General features: G+C 37.5%; 1 protein-coding gene across 1 annotated transcript in view; it reads right to left on the bottom strand.

Moving 5' to 3' along the window:
• The window catches only part of ryr3 (ryanodine receptor 3), a 169,407-nt gene that overhangs the window by 124,209 nt on the left and 23,312 nt on the right, over window positions 1-21,886 (bottom strand). Inside the window, 7 exon segments of the mRNA XM_028439455.1 lie at window positions 79-172; window positions 433-532; window positions 3,548-3,660; window positions 5,496-5,574; window positions 6,730-6,804; window positions 17,052-17,156; window positions 21,250-21,369. Of these exon segments, the coding sequence (XP_028295256.1) occupies window positions 79-172; window positions 433-532; window positions 3,548-3,660; window positions 5,496-5,574; window positions 6,730-6,804; window positions 17,052-17,156; window positions 21,250-21,369 (686 nt within the window).

Here is a 21,886-nt window from a genome sequence, read left to right on the forward strand (position 1 = left end):
CATACTGCAGTTTATAAACCTATAGACATTTAAAAAAAAAAAATGTGCAGATACTGTTGATCTACCAATATGTATTACCTCTGCTCTTCTTCACTCTGATCTGCACCAGGGATGGTCAAACTCTCATCATGGCCGCGACAGAGACGCATTACATGTCCTCCAGTCAAATACCCTGAAATAAACCAGTTACAAGCATAACGTTTGTGCTTCTTTGTATGAACAGAACCATTAAAGTACATACAGTAGAACAGATGACTAAAGTGTTATCCTTTAAAACAAGTTTTAGGCTCAACGTAAATGAGAAAAGAAATTAATCAACAGTGATCCCTAAAAATGCAGTAAAAACTAAATCTCAAAGAGTGACAGAGAGGCAGAGTTTATCGTGCAGAGCTTTGGCAGATGTTGGTGATCTTTTCAGGAATATAAACTTACCTACAGCGATGTTGCCTGAAGAGCAGGTGGGCTGAACGTTCCACAGCGTCTGCATGAAGGAGGCGTCCACCTGAATGTTGCCATTAGAGATGGAAAGATGCTGGAAAAGGAAGACAGAGGGGATTTAGAATGGTTTGGTAACACATTGGTGGAGCTGTCCCCATACTTTCTCCTAAAAGCAATCCCGTGAAGGAAATAGACAATTTACATTGATTTACATCATATGTGTGAAACTCAAGGCCCGGGGGAAAAATCCGGCCCTTTAGATCATCCAATTCGGTCCAAAGAAAAAAGTATAAATGATAGACAAAACATGAATCATTGCATAAATAACCAAATATTTGAATTCTAGCTATCTTTATCCCTTCAAATACACAAATCTAAAAAAAATGACAATATTTGCATGAGCTTTTGTGCTTATTACACACATCTGCAGTCTTTTTTTATTGCAAATTGTGGAAATAACTCTCACTTTTTTGGAATTCCAAGCATTTTCCCACAAAACACAAACAAAGTGTTCTGAAGTGTTGATCTTGAAGGCTTGGAAAAAATTTATATCATCATGAATAACAATACACTCAGTCCAAATATGTGGACACCCCCAGTTTTTGTTAAAACATCGTAATGAAATGTGCAATCTGGATCCGATCCGTATTAAACTCTGTGAGGCAATGGAGGTACCAACCCGACATAACTGATTTAAATTAAATTAAAATGACATAAGGTCTATCTTTGGTAAAAAAAACAAAAATAAATAAATAAAAATATGTTTGACAAACTCCTGCTAACAAACAAAAACAAATAAATGCAGGTGAAAATATTATCTTCTTAAAATGAAAAATGCTTCACGCTTAACTTCACGTAATGAATATACTAATACCTTTATTTTAAACTTTTACATTTAAATGTATGAAAATGGTTTTTAAAAAGTTTTTACATGTTCTTTATCCATGTGAATTTTGCCTAAAAACAAGAGATTTACACAGAGCTGTGAGACAGCATCATCCATCACAATGAAATTATTTTCAATACATTTACGTTTATAATCTAGGCTTGAATTTAAAGGGCCCATTTTAAGCTAAATCAACTTTTCTGTGCTTTAAACATGATAAAAGTGCTATTAGGGCTTCATACACATGCCCAAAGGGTTTTTTTCATTGATTCCCTAAATCGTTAGTTAGAGGGTGATTTGCTCCTTTCTTACTGCAGGGTGAGCTCAAACACCTCGCTCCAATTTGATGACGAGTTCCCACTTTGATGACAAGTTTGACGCTGCACTAAGCTGGAGAAGCCGCGCCTCCAGGAAGCTCTCTGCCATGATTGATATATAATCAGACACACACACAAAGGTGAACATTTCAGCGCCCTTTGCACTGTGCTATGTATGTATTTTCTACAGTCTATGTATGTACCGGTGAACGCCCAGCCCCCACGCTCTGTCTCGTGTTTATAAAGCAGCATGAGCTCGGCTACTAAGTGGGTGGGAGGAGGGCGGGCCATCCTCTGGCCCTATGTCACCGTGTGGGGAGGAGAAAGTCAGTATCCCGTCTATAGACACGCCCAATAATGAACATGCATAAGTAGGCCGCAAATCAGCCTGTTTGTGTAGAGTTGCTCAGAAACTGACTTTTCAGAGGCTAAAACTCTGGAAAACAGGCGAGTTTGTGAAAATAAACCTCAAATACTATGTTTCTGGGGTTCTTAGAAGAAATGGAGATGGGTGAAAAATAGCATTATATGGGACCTTTAAGCAAAAAAAAAAAAGAGAAATGTTTTCACACGATAATGTCCTCTGGAGTTGCTGAGGAATAAAACATCTGCATTACTGACGTGTCCCTTTGTATTCGACCACATCAGGTGCAGATTTCCCAAAGGCCGAGGTGAATGTCTGGCACTTTCCCAGTTTTGATGTAGTCTAATTGAACAGTTTTGTCCCTGTTGGGCCAGTCCACACAGCACTATAGTTCCTCTGGAATGCCAAGCACGTTGCCGTCCCTCCCCTTTTGCCATTTCTCTATATCTGCTGCTTCCTCTCGCTATACCTCCCTCTCCCCATGCTCCCTCAACCAGCCCAGTTAATTGAGGTCGAGTGTATACTAGCGCTGCATAAGGAAGTTCACAATAGCTTTGAGCTCATCAGTCAAAAGAAAGAGTTTTTTTCCCAACATTAGATTGGACGGGAGGGCTTCACAGGTAATCAGATTCCCATTACACATAGCAATGAGATGTTGTCAGGTTTCCCCTTGAATTGCCTCGTCATTTTAAAGTGAGGCACAGATCGGAGCCATCTGAAGGCTCGGAAACTTTCCAAAGTGCCATTTAAAGACAGACAGCTGAACTTATCATAGCCGATTCCCTATATGAGCTGCATATCGCCACCAAACATCCACTGCATTCTATAAATAGAGTATATTTCTCTTTCTCGTCTCAACGATTGGATTGGAGGAAAAGAAAAAAGAAAATACACAAGAGTATCACAAATGTTCCAGCTCTAAATCCTAATAAAGCTGAACACTACACTTTTTAAAAGTCATTGAAAATGGATAAATCTGGTCACAATCTTGATGAGTGAAACTGACGCAAGGACAAAAGAGTTTCTGATGAGTCATCAAAAAAGGTGCAGTAAAAATGCAATTACCGGTATTTCCTTTTTTCTTTTCTTTTTTTTTTAAATCAAATTAACCTCAAAATTAGTTCAAGGCAAAAACGTTGTTGATAAAAAAATATTTAATCTATATTCACAGTCATCACTGACTTAAGTATTTAAATTAAAAGATGAAATAGCCTGACATTTAGAAATTTTGTAAAGCAGAATTACCATTTATTTACAGTATTTATTAATGTCATTACTTAAAGTTTAAGACAATACTTTTCTTTTTCCTACTCCATGTTTTCAGACACTGTTTTCCCACCCCAACAGCTAAGCTTATTAAAATGAAAAACTAATGATGTTCATGTATTCATTAATGTACTATTTCTGTCATATGGGATGGAATTTGCTGAATTGATTCGATACATTTAATCTGTGTCTCTTTCTTGCCAGTGACACTAAAACCTGTCTCCGAATTAAAACTGTCAGTCAAACATGAACAAATATGGGGTGAGAAATACTTACCAAATATCTCTCTGTAGACACGCTGACCAGGATTAGGTCGTCCCCGATGCGGACTTTCTCTCCCTCGGACCTTTGCTTGGACGCCGGGTGAATGGTCCACCAGCAGGCTTCTCCTATTGATACACAATACACACAAAAACAAAAATGTAAAGCCTGATCGTGGATGATTTAAAGGAATCCTCCACTGTTTTTACAAATCTGGACTAAAATCTTTAAAATGTACTTGTTAGAAGATATATGCTAAACAAAACGCATTATTATGCACCGTATTTGTGTAATTGCCTTTTAAAAATGGGACTACTTTGCAGTTTAAGAGCCTGTATTCCATCATCTTGAAATCATGTGATTCATGATGTCACACGGCCCCACTGCCTGTAAACATCCCAATGTTTTCTACTGATTTTTAGATCATTTAGCAGCTTTTTCGGTCAAAATTACAATTTGTGCTGCTTTTGAAAGATGCTGATGTAAACCTCCTTTGTTAACAGAAAGAGGATAGAAAGAGTTGTGACCCAAAAGAAAATATATGACCGCAGGGGGCAACAGTTCCAACTCTGCGGTTCCGTAGTAGAAAATGAAGCAGAGAAGAAGAGCTCTCCTAAGGTACCTTTACTCACCCTTAAACAGTGTGCGGCTGACGCTTTAGTGGCAGAAATTAGCGAGTAATCTGTTGACGCACAAACCCTGAGGACAGAAGGAATCCCACCCTAAGTCCTTCTATCCTCAGGGTTTGTGCGTCTTCTTTTTCTTTTCATTATGTCTTTATTGAAAGAAAGGAGACAATACACTTCAGGTTTGCCAAAAAAGACAAATATGATATTAAAAAAAACATTCAAGGACATTTCGTGTTTTGTCTCCATCCCCCTTTTTTTATATGAAGGAATAAAATAAAATAAAATTTAACGACTGAACACCCAGATAGTAAACAAGTGTAGGATTACATCACTACCCAGATTGGGATTAATTCAAGTATATATTCATGAAAAATAAAAAAAAAACTACAAAGGAAAAACAAAGGCATCAATGTCAATCTGTAGCACTCTTGTCAATTAAAAGCAGAGTATAGTCTATGTAGTCTCAGACATATATTGTTTATATATTAGTTATCTCTGTGCGCTCCACTTCTTTGTCATAGCTTTTTTAGCTGCAGCTAAAAGAATATTCCTGAGATACACATTTATTGTTTGCAATGCTTGTGTCCTATAACCAGAAACATAGCTTTAAAGTCAAGTGGAATGTTAGTGTGAAAAAATATGCTTTAAGGCATCGTTAACATCATACCAATAGTTTTGAAGAATATGACATTCCCAGAATACATGGTAATAATGGCAACCACCATTTGAGAAAAATGTACACTTTGACAGGGGGTTATAAAGAAACGGTTTCTGTGTCTTCAACTGTTTTTGTTGGGTCACGACTGTTTTTATCCCCTTTCGGTAAACAAAAGAGGGTTACATCGGCATCATTAACTTTACCTGTTTTTTTTTTTTTTTTTTTTTTTTAGAGCAACCACAAGCAGCGTAAGTTGGCATTATGACTGAAAAAAGCTGTGATCATGATCTAAGAATTGGGCTGAATGCTTCACTCCAATAGAAAACAATGAGCTGTTCAGGCAGTGGGGTCATGTGACGTCATCAGTCATGTGATTTCAACTTTCTTAAATTGTAAAAGTAGTCCCATTTTAAAAATGGCAATAAAATGAATTATGGTGCATAATAATGCATGTTGTTATGCATAAATCTTCAAATAAGTACATTACAAAGATTTTAGTCCAGATTTGTAAAAACAGTGGAGGATAACATACTGTGCTGATAAACGAGAAATACAACACACATATCCACACGAGTGCTCATTGTACCTCAAGGTGACTCTAAATGGCCACTCAAGGAAGAATAAATTCAGGCAATGACAGTTAAGTACAGAAAAGAATCCATTAGTCACACTGTACCTATTGAGTCCTCTTGTAGTCCGACATCAAACGACAGCTTGTCAGTCAGAGACCTTGATGTCTTCAAACAGGTCAAGTACTGATGAGGAGAGAAGGAGTGAGATGCAAAAGCCACATAAATCACATTAATTCTGCATTTATTACCTCATTAAACATTATGGATTTGATTTGTTTTCCCAAGACAATGCCAGTGGTACAGTATATATTCAAGATTGTAAAGCATAGCTTAAATACGTGTGTAAAATTACTTTAAAGCTGCTGGAGACGATAACATAACTAACATTTTCTTATAGCACAAATAAAAACGTTGTGTAGGCCTCATACATTGATAAATTGAAGGTATTTCATCTGAAAAAATGGAAAAATTTACTCAATGGTTATGTGATCTCAACTTCAGAAAAGTTTTGTGCATTGCATTGTGGGATTGGGAGTTGAGTAGAAGAATGCAAAGATGTTTGAAGTTATACTTCTGATATTCAGAAGTGTTTTACCTTATTCTTACTGTGATTTCTTGAGTGTCTTTGCCAGACAAGGTGGACAGTGAATCACTTGACACCATTTTTGTTCTAATTCATTTATACCAGGGGTGTCCAACTCATTTTAACCCAGGGCCACATACGACACTATTTAATGTCAAGTGGGCCAAACCCATAAAATAATAAAGAAATTAATGAATACATATCTAGAAATAAATAGATGTCTAAATTAATGTCAAAGAAGTATTTGTAAATTATTAAGAAGAACTATTTATCTTAACAACGCACCTTATAAAAAAATAAAATTGTAATGAAATACTCACAATTTTATGTATTTCAACTGACAAAACCTTTACTAAACCCGTTAACTAGTAATATATTGGTCAATGTAATTATAGACATTATAGTTTATTTTATTACTTTCTCAAATTGGCCTGGTAGGCCAGATTTGGCCCACGTCCTTAAGTATGACATGTGTGATTTATGGAGTTCCTCATGATATGACATCACTTCCTGAGACATAAAATTTCAGTCGTATTCGGATGTTTCCGTAGAAAACATTATTATGGCACAACTTTGAATCTGTGAAAACACCAGAAATGTTACTTTGGAAGAGTTTTTGGGAACACGCTGGCATCAATAGTTCAGAAATGTTAGGAATCGTCACCAGCAGCTTTAATATAGTTTAATTTTATGATCATTTTCTATATTTCCTTTAGAACAACTGGATTGGTCCCTGTTACATTAAATATACGCACCATGCCACTGAAAGAGTGGCGTAGGAGGATGGCATGACCGTAGAGCAGAGTGCGATGTCCACCCCCCTGTCCCGCCTGCAAGGGTAAGAAAAAAAGATAAAATGATCATCAACGCACATCATAACGGATGATTTAAGTGTGGTTTGTGACCTCATAACTCAACATGAAATTAGTTTGATCACTTTGATGTTAATAGTCCACATTTATTTGGATCCTGAGTGAGTGAGTGAAGTGCAGAGGACTTTATAATACATCCAAACCCAGTGCAAGCAGTGAACTAAAAAAATATGATCAAACCAGGAAGATTAATTAATTAAAATTACAAACGACTTCACATAACGACAAGTTCAACACACCGGAGGCAGATTGCTCATTCTTGTGACAAACAAGAATGCCAGGAAAAAAAAGCAAAGCACCTAAACATAATGTAAAAGGAATATTGTTAATAACATCACCTACCTTTTTAACCCGCTGATAGCAGCAGAATAAAAAGGAGAAGACACCATGAAGAGCAAAGTTGGGCTAACTTAACTGACAAGTTGGGACAAATACATCTGATTGTTAATGAGGCATGGGTCATTCACTTTGAGAAACTAGCTTTTAATAGGCTCTCATAAAAAGTCTCACTTACCACCATGTACAAGAAAAATAGCCATTTTAGTCTGAAACATTCACTCCATTGGACTTACATTCTCTTCAACATTTAATCTTCAAACTGAGGTTTTCAAAAGTCTCTGAAGAGATTAAATACAAATTCCACTGAACTGCCACCATTCTTTGGTTGCAGTAACATCTGGTACCAAGGTAGTTAAAGAGGAGGCAAAGAGAAGATGACTTTCAACAAACAGCTTGAATTCAATGTTAAAATGTCGAGTGTTGCTAACTTAGCAACTGTATTTGGAAACTTTTCAGACCCCTCTGGGACTCTTTTTCAAAAAAACCACTAGCAACAATTCTAGCAAATTTTTCTATGTTGTTTAGGAATTTTTGAAATCACATTGCAAGAAGCGGGTGCCGCAATGAGCCTGCGTCCCAAAGCACTCACAGAAGAACAAATGGTCATTGAGTGCCTAGAGCAACAGATTTTATGAATGGGCTTTTGTGAGACGATCAGGTTGTAAAGACTTTAATCCCTGCCCTGCTGCAAGAAAGTCTAGAAACTTTACATATCAAATAAAACTCCAAGTCGTGCATTATATGGCAACCGTAGGGTTGCCATATAAATATACCGGCATTCTATCCGTAAGTAGCGCCCCTCATTGGCCAGTTTAGGTCACGTGACTAAGACTAAACCGAACCGTTAACCAAACCTTAACCCTAAAAATTGTTATGATATAGGGTTATAACCCTAACCCTAAACCTAACCCTAAGACGCTACGTACATGTACTTTGGTAAACGTACCAATAGCACCGGGGCTTGGCCGTACGGCACCCGTACGAATAGACACTTTCTTGAATAAATGTGTGAGACAAGATGGAGAACCTAGAATAAGAATCATGTTGGAAGTTATCGCCTAATTTAGTGCCATAAAGAAAGGAGCGCTAACTCGGCAGCTTTATCCTAAGGACTAGGGGTGTGCATTGCCGATATGATTCACGAAATGCTTGTCATGATACGATATATCCCGATAATAAACACGATATACAGTATAGAGCAATATCAATAACAATATATATTTGAAATACAATACAATTCAATTCATTTTGTTTTTAAACTTGTGAGAACGTGTAAATGGTAACTAACCTTAAAGGGGACATATCATGGTTTTAAATCCTTCCTTTTTAGATATAAATCATACAGTTGTGGTCTATATAAAGCGGAACTGCACTGCTTGGGTCTGAATTCCTCATTATTATAGCTCCACAGACCCCTTTTTTACCCCTTTTCTGATGTGCTTCTAAGAGCAACTCGTTTTGGTGCGGTCTCTTTAAATGCAAATGAGACACTTCATACCCCGCCCCCTCTCCAGGTTCAACTCCACCCTGCTCGGCCATTTTTGTAGTTTGATAGAAGAGATATGGCTATGTAGTGGCGCAGAAAAAGTTTATTCACACGTTATTTACACAATGTCAACAACGGAATACTTGTCCATCCAGCTTTACATGTTTGAGCCAGAGTCGGACCTGGCGGAGCGAGATGAAAATGAAGATGATGAACCTGCAGAACCCTAACAAGTGAGCTAACACAAGCACTGAGCTAACGTCACGAAATGCATTTTAATACAGTCTTTTCAGAGACAAAAACAGCAAAATGAAATGACTAATGAAAACTTTAGACTTAAATTAAACCACGTAGGCCTTATCATCAAGGATCTAAAATGAGCACACAGCGCTAACATATGAAGACGGTGCAACTACTAATGCTAACAAAACAATGACAGGGACGTCTTATCATCACACTTTTTAGCGTTATTTACAGCTTACCGAAGTGCTCTGTTCGTCGTCTCCAAAGATAGAAGGAATTGACCCCTCAATCAGACAAAGTCTTTCGGCAAATCCTTCTTTATACTGGCGGTTGCTGAAACAGTCATCCTTGAAGTGCTTCGCGCACACAAAAATGACCTTACCCACAGATGTGGGTACATTTCCGTGAAAAAAAAAACTCAACCAGGCACTTTGAAAAGGTTCTGATGCTGGGAGACGTTGTAATGAAGCGTGTGGGTTACTACATCCAACAACCAAACATTTTGATTTTTCCTCTCGTAACTTCTGCATCCTGGAGCTTGGACTACAAAATAAAAGCGAGAAATAAAAATGGCGGATTGCTCGAAGTGTTGGACCTGGAGTCGATGTCCTAATTTGGCAGTTCCGCTGACGTTATTGTTCAAAAAACGTAATAGAGAATCGAAAAATCAAAACAGATTGAAAAATATGACCAAAACAGAATATAAAGACATCAAGGGAGCACCTGAAGAGATTAATTTTAACTTTTCTGTGCTTCTAAACAATCTAAATATACATCAAAATGCATTTAAGGGCTAAAAAAGTGGATTTAGCATGATATGTCCCCTTTAATTCAATACCAATATCCAAAACACTGATTATTAAATGAAAAACAGGAACTGGACAAACTAGTGGGCTAACCTCGTACAATCTGACTGAGAGTGATTTTAGAATTGACTTTCATTGTTGATAGTAGTTATTATTCTTACATATTTACAATAAAAGCTGTATTCTTTGGTCTTAGTATGTTAAAAGATGCTAGCAAACATTAACATTTTATAGTCTCTTGAACTGGTTTCCATTTCAGCTTTCCATTGTGTCATGGGTTAATGGAAATCATAGAAAACAGAAACTTAAGATTTATTTTCTAGCATTTTTGCTGGTTTACCTAAAACACAGAAAATGAACTAGGGTATTTTACCCTTTAGCTTAATTTTGCTAAATGTTTAAATGGAAACGTGTGTGTATGCCTTGTGTAGGGCTACATTTGAATTGCAAATAGTCTTCCAAATAGTAAACAGAATTGGTAATTGAGAATTTCCCTAAATATATGCCCCAAATTTAGGCCATTTTTAGTTTTGGATGAAAACAATGTAAGTGACTCCTGGGGTGCACCCTGCTGTTTTTTCTACACGCAGCACATTGGGAATATCCTCTGTCTTGTTAGCTGATGGGTTCACTCAGAAACTATCCTAAAGGGAACCCCCAACTGTTCCATAAATTTGACCCAAAGCAAATTCTCACTAGGCCTCAAAGTGTCACCCACACAGCTTGTGTAAGAGACGAAAAAGGAAACCCAGAGTTCAATCAGAAGACAAATGAGAAGAGTATCCAGCAACAGCTGGGATTGAGGGAGGGGATACAGTGGGAGAGAGAGCCAGTCTGTATTTCAGGCCTACTGTTGTGCTGACACATCAATGCCAGGAACTATGACCTTTGGTTTGGTGTCCCTCCAATTACAAGCAGAGTATCCCAAACAGGCCGTTCCTGTTCAGAGATCAAAAGCTTGCAGGGGAGAAAAATGTGTTTTGTTGAAAAAGAAGCGTGGCCATTCACTGCCTGATGCACATTTTTGTAGATCCATGGGAACGACTATCTTATTAATCATTATGCATTAAGAAAGCATGTTTGCTTCGTGGTGAGTTTTTCTCATTGACATGCCCATTGAGGTCATACATTGAACTTTTCTGTGGGTTGTTTTTCTTTGAAAAATCAATAGTATTCTATTGACAAGTTAACTGTTGATTACCAAGAATCCCTCAACCACTGGACTGGACTGAGGCCCATTACAAGGCCATTGAAAACTTAATGTCAGGTCCGGGTTTTATTGTTACGATATAACTACAGGCTTCTATTTTGAAACCAGCGGCAACCTAAAGTTGCTTCATGTTAACTTCCCTAATTTGAGCTAAAACAGAAACAAAGTTAGTGGTGTGTAAATATAAGTTTACTTTGCATGTTTATGTTCTTTGGACAAATGCTTGTTTGAAGGGAATAACAATTATACAATGAATTTCAAACTCAAACAGACAACAAATGCTACAAATCATCCTTAAAGAGGATGATTTGTAGCATCTAAACCCCTGCTGAATACAAATGTATTTGGGTATGAAGTCGTGCGGGTGTATTTTGTTGTAAAATGTCAGAGTGACTGCCCTCTATGGGTTGAAACCTGGCTATTACAATTGATTTTTGCTATTGGCTGAGAACAAGATCATGTGATGTTTTGGTACCATCTTACGTCACAAACAAGCACTGTTAGCCCCGCCCCTTTTATAAGAATCGCACCTGTGGGCTCTACAATCTGTGGTGAGTAGGTTGGATTGAGAAAAGAGTCAATAGAGAGGTACAGTATATTGAGTATTGAGTAGCTAGTTAACATAGCATAGATTGTTCATTGGAGATTTTATAGTATAGACTGGGCGTGTCTTAACTGCTCCAGGAGCCCCGCCCATAATCAAGGCATTTTTTAAATTTCCCTTCTAGTGGCAGGTCAGGAAAAAGCAGGGATTTAGTTACTTAGTTAAAGGAATAAAATGCCACTTTGGTAATGTTCTATAAGAGGGTTCCTAACCTGGGGTTTCCACTGGATACGTCTCCGCTGCGCCACGGCACCAATCCGGTTTTTCCCCGCTGTACGCCGTCCGGTAATCCTCACCGGTTGCGTTTTGAGTGGGCCACGGTTGGATGACTGTAACGTCATGAGACAGAGCAGTTCTCTCGATATATATATTATCGCGCGAGAACGCAGTTAAAGGTTCGTGTTATAAACGCAACAATAAACAGATAAACAGGTCACTGTTCCTAATGAAGGAGTACAAGAAGGTTGGACTCTCTGGATTTGTCATAGCCACATTTTTTAGCAACAGCCAACAAAGAAGAGATAAAACTGCACCAGTAAAACATGAACTAAATCAAAGTTGCTGCAGTTTACAGTACAGTTACAGTATGAGAGGAAACTATACAGTGAATTCGATTTTGTTTTTACACATTATGACGTTTTGGTGATGTAGTTACTTGAAATATAATCTGGTGTTTTATTGTGAAAAGTAACCGGATATTTTATTGCGGAGTACGTGTTTAACTTCCTGTTTAGTTTCATTTGCCCTGTGCCGATTGATGCGTCGTGCTCCGGTGTCCACCAGAAATAGAAGCCCTGCGTATATCAGGTGGAGGGCACCGGACTGTCGGAGCTGGGAAGGAGCAGACACGCATCCAGTAGAAATTGGGGGTTACACCCCTTAACCTGATTCAATCACTTTTCCAACTCACACAAAGCTGTTTCCTATTAATTTGTTTATTTTTTGTCTCTTACTCATCTGTTGTCCCTTTTCTCAAAACTGACAAAGTTGACAAACCCTGGCAAAGAGTTTTTACCCAAATATTTACTTGATATCAGATGATTATCTCCTATGAAGCGACCAGAGAATAAGAAACTGCACAACAATCAATCTTCCACAGCCATTAAAGAGCGATTCATGCCAGACTCATTTGCTAAGTACCATTAGATTTATTGATTGTCATAGGGTGTGTTATACATGGTGCTGTCTGTCAAATCTCCAGGATACTAAAGCAGTGATTGCATTGGATTGCTGAACACTGACTAAAATACATCAAACTATATTACTCATTGTTAAGGTTTCAATTAGTCAGACAACTTTTTTTCCAGGACATTTGGTCTCCTGTTTGATCTCAAGTTGCTTTCGTGCTTTTCTTATGAAATAACTAGTAGGGTTATATCAAAACAATCACCTCTGAGGAAGACTGACAGTTGACACATGTCAGGGAATCCAATTTCTGAATAAATGAATTCTTAACATATTATTTAAAAAAAGAGGATAAAATTAACTTGCTGGAAAATATATTATCTATTGTTATGTGCAATGTCAAAATAGGTTATCATATATATATAAAGAGAAAACAGAACAGAAGTGTTTGTTTGTAAAAATCTAAAATCCAAACTGATTTCGGGCCATTCCCTTTTTGAGAGAAAACAGACACATACAAACCACTGCATGGATTTTATTCTATTGCGCGAGTTTACAAATACTATGCTTCGGAATCTATCTATCTATAAAGCAAGAAAGGTCTGCGTGCGTGTGTGTTTGTGGAGTGAATTTCTCTCCGTTGGACCTGAAACTTTGTCAACGGCTTGCACATAGCCCGAGTGTGAGCATCTGTTATTTTGGAGTAATTTGGTGTTGCAAAACGTTAATTTAATTTGAAGATTACGACTCGCTCTCTGTATTGAGCGCGCTACTTCCGGTTCAGACGTCACTGTGTCACAGTTTGTTTGGGTTTAAAAAAGATGGTCAATACCGATAAGCACCCCTGCACTAAGAAATATTAAATGCCAAATAAATACTTTTATTTGTAAGTATTTATGTCTTTTATGAGATCTAAACCACCGCATTGGTATAAACTTAATTTATCATGCGCATGTCCCATAAAATTAAACGAGGGAAATCGCAAACGCTATTTTACTTTGCACCTGTAAACAAAACTCCTTTATAACACTACAGAGTAGGGATGGGCGATATGAACTAAAAAAATTATCCCAATAATTTCTGGTATTTATCACGACAACGATAAAAAAATTTAAAAAAACTATAAATAAATAAAACAACTTCCAACTTAAAGTGTAAACAGGTTCCTTACAAACACAAATACATTTGAATACATCAACACATCACTCTATTAGTGTTATTGTACAAAATTAATGCATTTCCTCACTTAAAATGAAATTATTTTCTAAAAAAAAAAGCACATGAAAAGCAAAAATAACTCCATCAGTGTTTTTACTGTTGCTGAATCTTGTTTCATTCATCTTGTGAGTTACATAAAGATATGTTTAATAAATAACTCTTTGATTTCCTATAATTAAACCAGATCAAGCTGATGATTTAATCATTCAGTATATTTAGGTGTAAAAATTTCAATAGTTACATTAGTCTAATGGGACCAGCTTTGTCTGTGAACATGTGAAATATAATTAAAAAATATTGCGTTTCACAAGTTTGAACGGATGCATAATGACATTAATAGTATGCTAACATTTATTTCACACAACGTGTGACATGTTTAGCTTTTATCCTTCCATACAAGTGTTAAATATGACCATAAACAAATCGATGGCTCTCTGTGGTTTTATGACAGTTAGACGTGTTCTTTTTATTTGGCATATTCCTTATATGGAGTGGTTAGCGTTAGCTCTTAGCCCAGTCTGTGTCGGTGGGTTAGCTTAGCATAGTTAGCTTTCGTTGAGTTTCCAGTTCATAATCGTTGCTACGGGTTCATCTCTGTATCCGTGTTTGTGGAACTTTGGGTGGATCTGATGGATTGGTTCACTTAGTTGGACGGTTATCTGGTCTTAACCAAGTAGCGGTCCATGATGTATCGCAGCTCGGCAGCTTCAGGTAGCTGTGATGAGCATCTGTGGGTGTGAGAGCTGAGGGCGGGAGGCGTGGTGCACACCGCGGCCACGGAGGCTTCGCTGCGGAGCTCCCGTAAACAGTGTTCCGCTCCAGAGAATAATAAGTTGACAACATACAGGGGCAGTTTTGGTCCATGGAACAAGGATTTATGGGCATTCTCGGCTAAATTGAGGGAAAAATGGCCAGTGGCCCTCGCTAATTTCCGACATGGAAATTTATCGTTTATATCGTGGGATGACATATTCTTACCGGTGAAAACATTTTTGACGATAAATCATAAATCAAATATCGCACATTCCTACTACAGAGTATGTACCCCTCTTTGTACATCCAACCATCAAACACATACTCATTTGGCTATAAATGACAACTCTACTTAAGCTCCTCCCACTATATGAATACATACTTCCAACGAGCACTGTACTAGTACATTTAAATCTCAAACAGTGAGAAGCTACATTTGCTCTAATGAATGCTTTAAACACAAAATGTATACAAATACAAAGTAGTCCTCAAGAAGCCAGGCAAAGCGTTATACAAGCGTGCAAAACATAATAGATATCTATTTCAAGATTGCCATTTAGTAAAGTTCAGAGACATGAATGACACTGTAAATGATTGTCTACTGAATGCATGTTTGGATTTATGATGAAGTACATGGAGGTGAAAGCCTGATTTATGACCAGAAGAATAATTATCTTTTAGAATAAACATCTCCGATTTTTTTTGATAAATGTACTGAAATTCATTAAAAAGTTCTGAGTTTTTATGACAGTCAAGAAATAGTCTTTACTTTGCACCGTGAATATGCAAAGTGTCCAGAGGTCCACTCATCTATCTATCTATCTATCATGCAGAATTAATACTCCCACCAGCAGCTAGACCTACCCATTTTTCATGGTCAGCGCTCTAGTAACACAAATAGAAAATAAAAAAAAGAAAGCATTATGAATGAAAGGCAGACAATTGCACAGTGAAGAGCAGGAGGTGGTTGTATCAGCCTGGTGAGCAGCGACTTTACATTCCTGCCGACATCGAGTTCATTCGCCAACCGACAGTGTTGTAGTAATGAAAATAGAAAATACAACTGCTACCAAGGCTAATAGCAACACAACATCCTGGTGCTTCAGGAGGAGGGACGCAAGCACTTTACAAAATATGCTCTCTGCAAAACCAAGGACAGCATGAGCAAAATAATAAAAATTACTGTGCAATTATTTTTTTTTTTACATCAGCATCGCTTCATTTTTCATTGCAAACTAAACCCCAGCATGCATTGTGCTAAAGCCTCATGCTTTGAAAGCGTTTTCATCCCTGTTTCTACAATATCCATGGTCTGTCATAAATACTGAGTCACTTGTCAGAAGAAAAGAGACAAGATGGAGGAGAATAGCTGAAAAAATGAGAAAGATATACAAAAAGAGGAAAGTAGATAGAAGGATAATATGGAAAATGAGAATGGGAAAATCTCAATAAGCTTAAAAGCAAAAATTATGATTAAAAAAAAAAAAAAACAGTGAAAAAAGCAAAGGAACAGGAAATGTTTTTAAGAGCATCTCAGGTTGTGGAATATGCCAGTTTAGGATTATGGTTAGAGAATATCATTAGAATTATGATAACCACAATATGATTACAAAGAGACAACAAATGAGACCTGCCATTTGTCCCCCTTTACCCTCAACATTATTTATTTATTTATCTATTCATTGTAACACTGTTTTCTCTTTGGCTTTTCCAAATGACAGATTTCAAGACTTCTAATCAAAATGTGGCTATTTCTTTGTTCTCTCTTCATGTCACTTCAAAGCAATGATCAGAAATGGTGGTTGAATAAACGTAGTGACATGAAATGATAGAGCAATGCTGTGTGAGGCCATATATATGGGTTCAAATCCCCATACACAGCTCTGCTGCTCACCTCACAAATGCATGTTTCTCATAAAATTAACAGGTTTTCCAATTATATAAGATTTATTGTTACAACAAAGAAATAATCTTAACAAACACAAATTCCCAACTTTATCTCGCCATCTTTTCTCGACTTCATCCACTGTTTGTTTTTGTTTTGACAGCCTCTAATAATGTTTTTTTCCTGCTTGTCCTCAAAGGTTGCCTTCCTGAAATGATCGGACTTCATGTTCTTTTAATCTCCCCGGTTCTTAGTTTGAAATACTTCACAAAACAGTTTCTGTAGATCACAACAGCACAGACTGTTCCCTCCACCAGACACGTTCCTCACTTGTGTGCACACTGAGCGATGCCACTATTGTCATCAGTTTCAGCATTCGAACAATCATTTTTGCTAAATCTAAATATGATAAAAATATGACAAATTCCCAATCTAAACTCTGAAATAATAGAATTATGTGAAATACAGAATAAGTTTTTCTTCGCCTCTATCACGCAACAACAACTATAATTTCGAATCGTAGATCATGTACTCACCCCTTCGCTGTTCTGCCCAGTGTTAGCCAGCATCTCCTGCAGGGCCCGCACTGACAAAGACTGCTCCAACACAAAGTTACAAATGCACAGGTCTGGAGGAACATGCTGCAAGAGAAACAGAGAGGGAAGAAAATATGAGTTGGTAACTTAGTTTGCTTTGTTTGTTAGTCGGTTAACGGTAATAAGGGCTGAACAATTTTTAAAAAATAATCTATTTGCGATTTTTTTCCTCAATATTGCAATAGTCAAGTATTTTTGAACCAATAAATCAATCTGTTTCATAATAAACAATAACAGATTTATTACACTTTACATAAATATAAAATATACATTTTAAAGCACAGATTACAACAATAAAGCAAACAAATCTGTGGCTTTACCTCTTCAACATATCTAACTAACTTCACGTTTCATGAAACATGTAAACATGTGGACTGCACTTCTTAAACACTCTGAACTGAACAAGACAAGTAAAAAAAAAAAAAAAAATGCAGCCTTGCGATTAGAAAATTGCGTTTTATGATATCGCAATGATATCGCAAATGCAATTAATTGTTCAGCTTTAACGGTAATAAACAGAAAATGTGACGATTATACAGATAACAGATTACTGAGCAATAATCGTTCCATAAACAATATCCAAATCAAATTGTTCTTCTTGCATTATATTGTAGTTTATTATCCATAAAACAGACAAACTCAATTCTCGTTGCGCTTTTCCACTTCAAGTCAAAGTAAGAAAGCTTGAATGTTAGTTTTGATTAGTTTTTAAATAATTAAGTCTAGAAACTCTATTTAAATTACTTCCATTGCTTATGGAAGAACTATGACTCCCTCTTCCACAGAAGATTTGAGACAAAGAATAAAATGAAATGAATAATATGCAAACCACTAAATCCAAGGATCTCAGACGAAACACAAAGCAAAATAATGTAGATATTCAGACCACTGTCAGAATTACAAGAGGATGTGCTGCTATAGCCTAACTTTGCAACTGAAGATTTTGAATATTGACTTGTGCTTCAAATCCTATTAACAATATTACCGTATATCTTTTTGGACGCATGGGTGAAATGTATTAAAAGAACACTTTAGGCAGCATTTGCATTATTATTTAAAATTTCATTAACACCATACAATATAAATGCCTTTGTCGGATGTCAGGGTTTAAATAGCATTGCAATGCTGATATGATATGTGAACAACAGATTAACCCCGAGTCGGTAACTGGCATATCACCTCATGTCCTGAGTGTTACTGAGCATGTATGAGACAGTGTTTATCTTCATCCCAGAATAAGATAACAAGCTTCACTTTTCATTAGGCCAGAAGAGACGAGAGGAGCGTGAGAGCGTTTTCACAACACAACCCGGCTGACCTCTGACCTCTGGAAATACGAGCGGGGCGGAGGCTTGGTGTGTGATAATAAGGACAGGGCAGCACTGTAACTCAACACAAACATGCATGGAAACCTTCAGCACTACGCTGTGTGTGTGTGTGCGCGTGTGTGTGTGTGTGTGCGCACGAGCGCAAGTGTTTAATCAGTGGACGGCATGAGCCCTGCTATATCCGACACTTACCGTACCTTTTAATTCAAAACCTAATTAATTTCAGTAAAAGTTTAAATCTGTCACAGGACTGAAATAATATTTAGATTTGCTTTAGAGACATACATGTTGCTCTTATTTGATTTTAACTAGGGGTGTGTATTGCCTGGCATCTGGCGATACAATTCGTATCCCGATACATAGGTCACGACGCGCTATATCCCGATATTAAAGTATAAGGTGATTATTTAAATTTTTCTCTTTAATATATGACTTAAGAAAGAACTAATCTGTAAATTTGTACACCTTCACGAGAACATAATGTATGAAATATATTTTATTGGCATATTTTACTCTCAAAACAATGGCTTTAACAAGTCATGTGACAACAACTTAAAATAAAAAAAGAACATGCTATCTGTCTGTGGCTTTTAAACCAACTTTGACTTTAGTGCAACTTAAATGTCCTTATATCATGCAAATCAACTTTTTTGAGTTTTTAAACTTGTTACAATGTTAATTCCTTATGAAAAACACCCCCAAATTATTATTATTGGGCTTCCTTCCTGCATCTCTGAAAAATCCTCAATAATCCTGTTCTCTGAGTTGCTTCTCTGCCCTCTTCTGAAAAACGAGCGGTTCAAATTCGAGTGACATCACTGGCATTCTGAACCGTCCCCTCCAGGAAGTGCCCATTCTCTCTGGTGCTAGACTAGAGTAATGCGAGAGGTCGAAGAACATCTGTTTGGATGGTCATTGTCCTTTCTTATCCAGTCTAGGGAATATAAACAGTCTTTGTTTTTGTACCAAACTATAATGTCTGGTAACCGAAAATGCATGTTCGACTGCAAAAGTCCTTGGAATTTGTTCAAACTTCCTAAAGAAGAGTCTACTCACCAGAAGTGTTTAGAATTTATCTCTGGGAGCATGCGACACAGCATCCAGTATCTGTTAGTCTGTGATAGTTACTTCACAGAAAACTGCTTGGTGAACTTTGGCTAGTTCCATGTTGGATTGTACAGTAAATGACGTCTTCAAACTGGAGCGGTTCCCACAATAAAACCCACTGATGGAGAGGCCAAGGCCGTAAGTAAAATAAACCTCTAGCGAAATGTTAGCCATACTCACTTCTTTCTTTTTATATTTGAAATACATTCTCTGGAACTGTTTACAAAGTTTGGTGGCCGTGCCTGTTGCCCATGCTGCCGGGGCTCTAGGACTAAGTCATGAAATGGGAGGCGCTCACACGGGGAGAGGCGGTGCTCCGAGAAACCGTGCATCTCAACTTCCGGGTTGAAAGAAAATAATAATAATAATCATCTATCTTAATAAATTAGTATTTTATTTTGCTAAATTTAAAATATTACCCATATGTGGCTGTAGTTGATTTTGGAAGGTCTTAATATAGTATGATATAGGATCTTAAACTGAGGTATATACCTATAACAACAAATGAATGCAGAAAGTTAGTACTTTCTTTCTTTCGATATGGATGCATTTTGAATCGATCCGAGAATTGCACAACGTAATATCGTGATATATCGCTGAATCGATTTTAGACTAATTATGTCAAAAAGGTCAAAGATGGAGGGGTTAATATGAGAGAGTTGGAATAGTTCCCATTTCAATGGTTTAAATATATAAACCTATTGTACATACTGCCATCATTTTCTGACCATCACAGAGAAAGGGATGATGCAGTTTAACCTTCTGCAAAGTACAAAAGTTAGGCACGTACACAATGTCACACTAATCTGTTACCAAGTCCACTCTTTGATTTTAAATTACCCTCACCACATCACCTCCACATGCCTTCATCTCCCCCTGCCTCGAAGTCCTGTCCCGGGTTACAAATGAAGACAAGCCCTATATGTGCAGAACATCATCACACCCACCCTCATCCATCTACCCACTCAGGCCCCCTCTATCAAATACTAAAATCTCCTCATCACCTTCCATCCATCAGGGCTCTCAGTATCTCTGTGATCGTCCCCACTCCAACACTCCATCCCTGACCCTGAGCTCATCCGATTCTGGTCTCCTCTCAATCCCACACATTCCCCTTAGCACCTTCTTTCAGTGTTACTGCCCACACCGTCTGGAACTCTCTCCACCCAGATATTAGTGACACCATCACTCCACCCTTTCAAAACTGCCCAAACAAAACTCATCTGTTTAAACTGGCTTTCAACCACATCCTCTTGTCTCACCGTTACTGCCTTTTTCTATATGTGTTTTTCTGTTTGTGTGCTTTGTTCTGTCTGTAATGTAATATTTTTTTTTACGTATACTCAACCTTGGGTTCATTGAAAGGTGCCATTTTATTTTATTTTAATGTATTTTTTTCACCTTGTCCGCACATGCCGCCAAAGGTCAACACTATATGTAGTGCAATCTTGTTGCGACAGCTATACATGTTTTATTGCTGCAATTAAATAAACACATTTATTTTATTGCATAACAGTGACCATCACCAGCCCTTCCCAAGGAAGGGTAAGAAAAGCTTTATCAAAGGGGGGATATAAAAATATCTCATTCAAATAATTAAACTTTAGCACCAAATACAGCAAAGTAATCCCATGGCAATCGCCACAAATTAACAATAAAGTTTTAAAAATGCAGAGACGATGGGATTTGTATGGTCATCTTACTTTAGCTTCAGAAGTGGATTCCAGGTAACCGAGCCTGTTACCGAGTCCCTCAGCAGCCAGGCAGAACTTGCGGTTCTCCTTCTGGATGATGGCCACACACTGGAGCACCACCTCGTCATCCTGTTCACCAGAGGAAGAGAGAGAGAGCATCAATATAATGGCACTTATCTCAAATACTTTCAAGATTAATAATAAACGCAGAAAAAAAAGAACCTGAAAAAGTATTCTACCTTGAGATATATAATACATTAATGTGCAAAAAACTTTATATCATTTGTTACAACAAGAGCAATAAAATATCTGCATCTGCCAGAATGAGTGTAGGCTACATTTAGCAACACGCTGATACCGATTTATTTGCAACTGTGTGTGTGCTTGTGTGTATGCGTTTTGTGCGTGTTACCCAGCCAGCTCACATTCTACACTAATCTGAGTTGATGGTTGCCATGGCTGCTGCTCCCACTTCTTTGATGGCATTAGTAATTTAACAGATTTAGATAAAGGCTGCACTATGTTCACTGACTGAGCTTGGAAGGCACAAGTGATAACCTGAGTGTATTTCCAGTGATGGACCAGTGGACCTGTGAGAGAAGCTGATGCGGCCCGTTTCAAACCCTTCTCAATGTTGCACTTCTAA

Source organism: Gouania willdenowi, chromosome 24 (assembly GCF_900634775.1).
Source record: "Gouania willdenowi chromosome 24, fGouWil2.1, whole genome shotgun sequence".
Lineage (NCBI taxonomy): Eukaryota > Metazoa > Chordata > Actinopteri > Blenniiformes > Gobiesocidae > Gouania > Gouania willdenowi.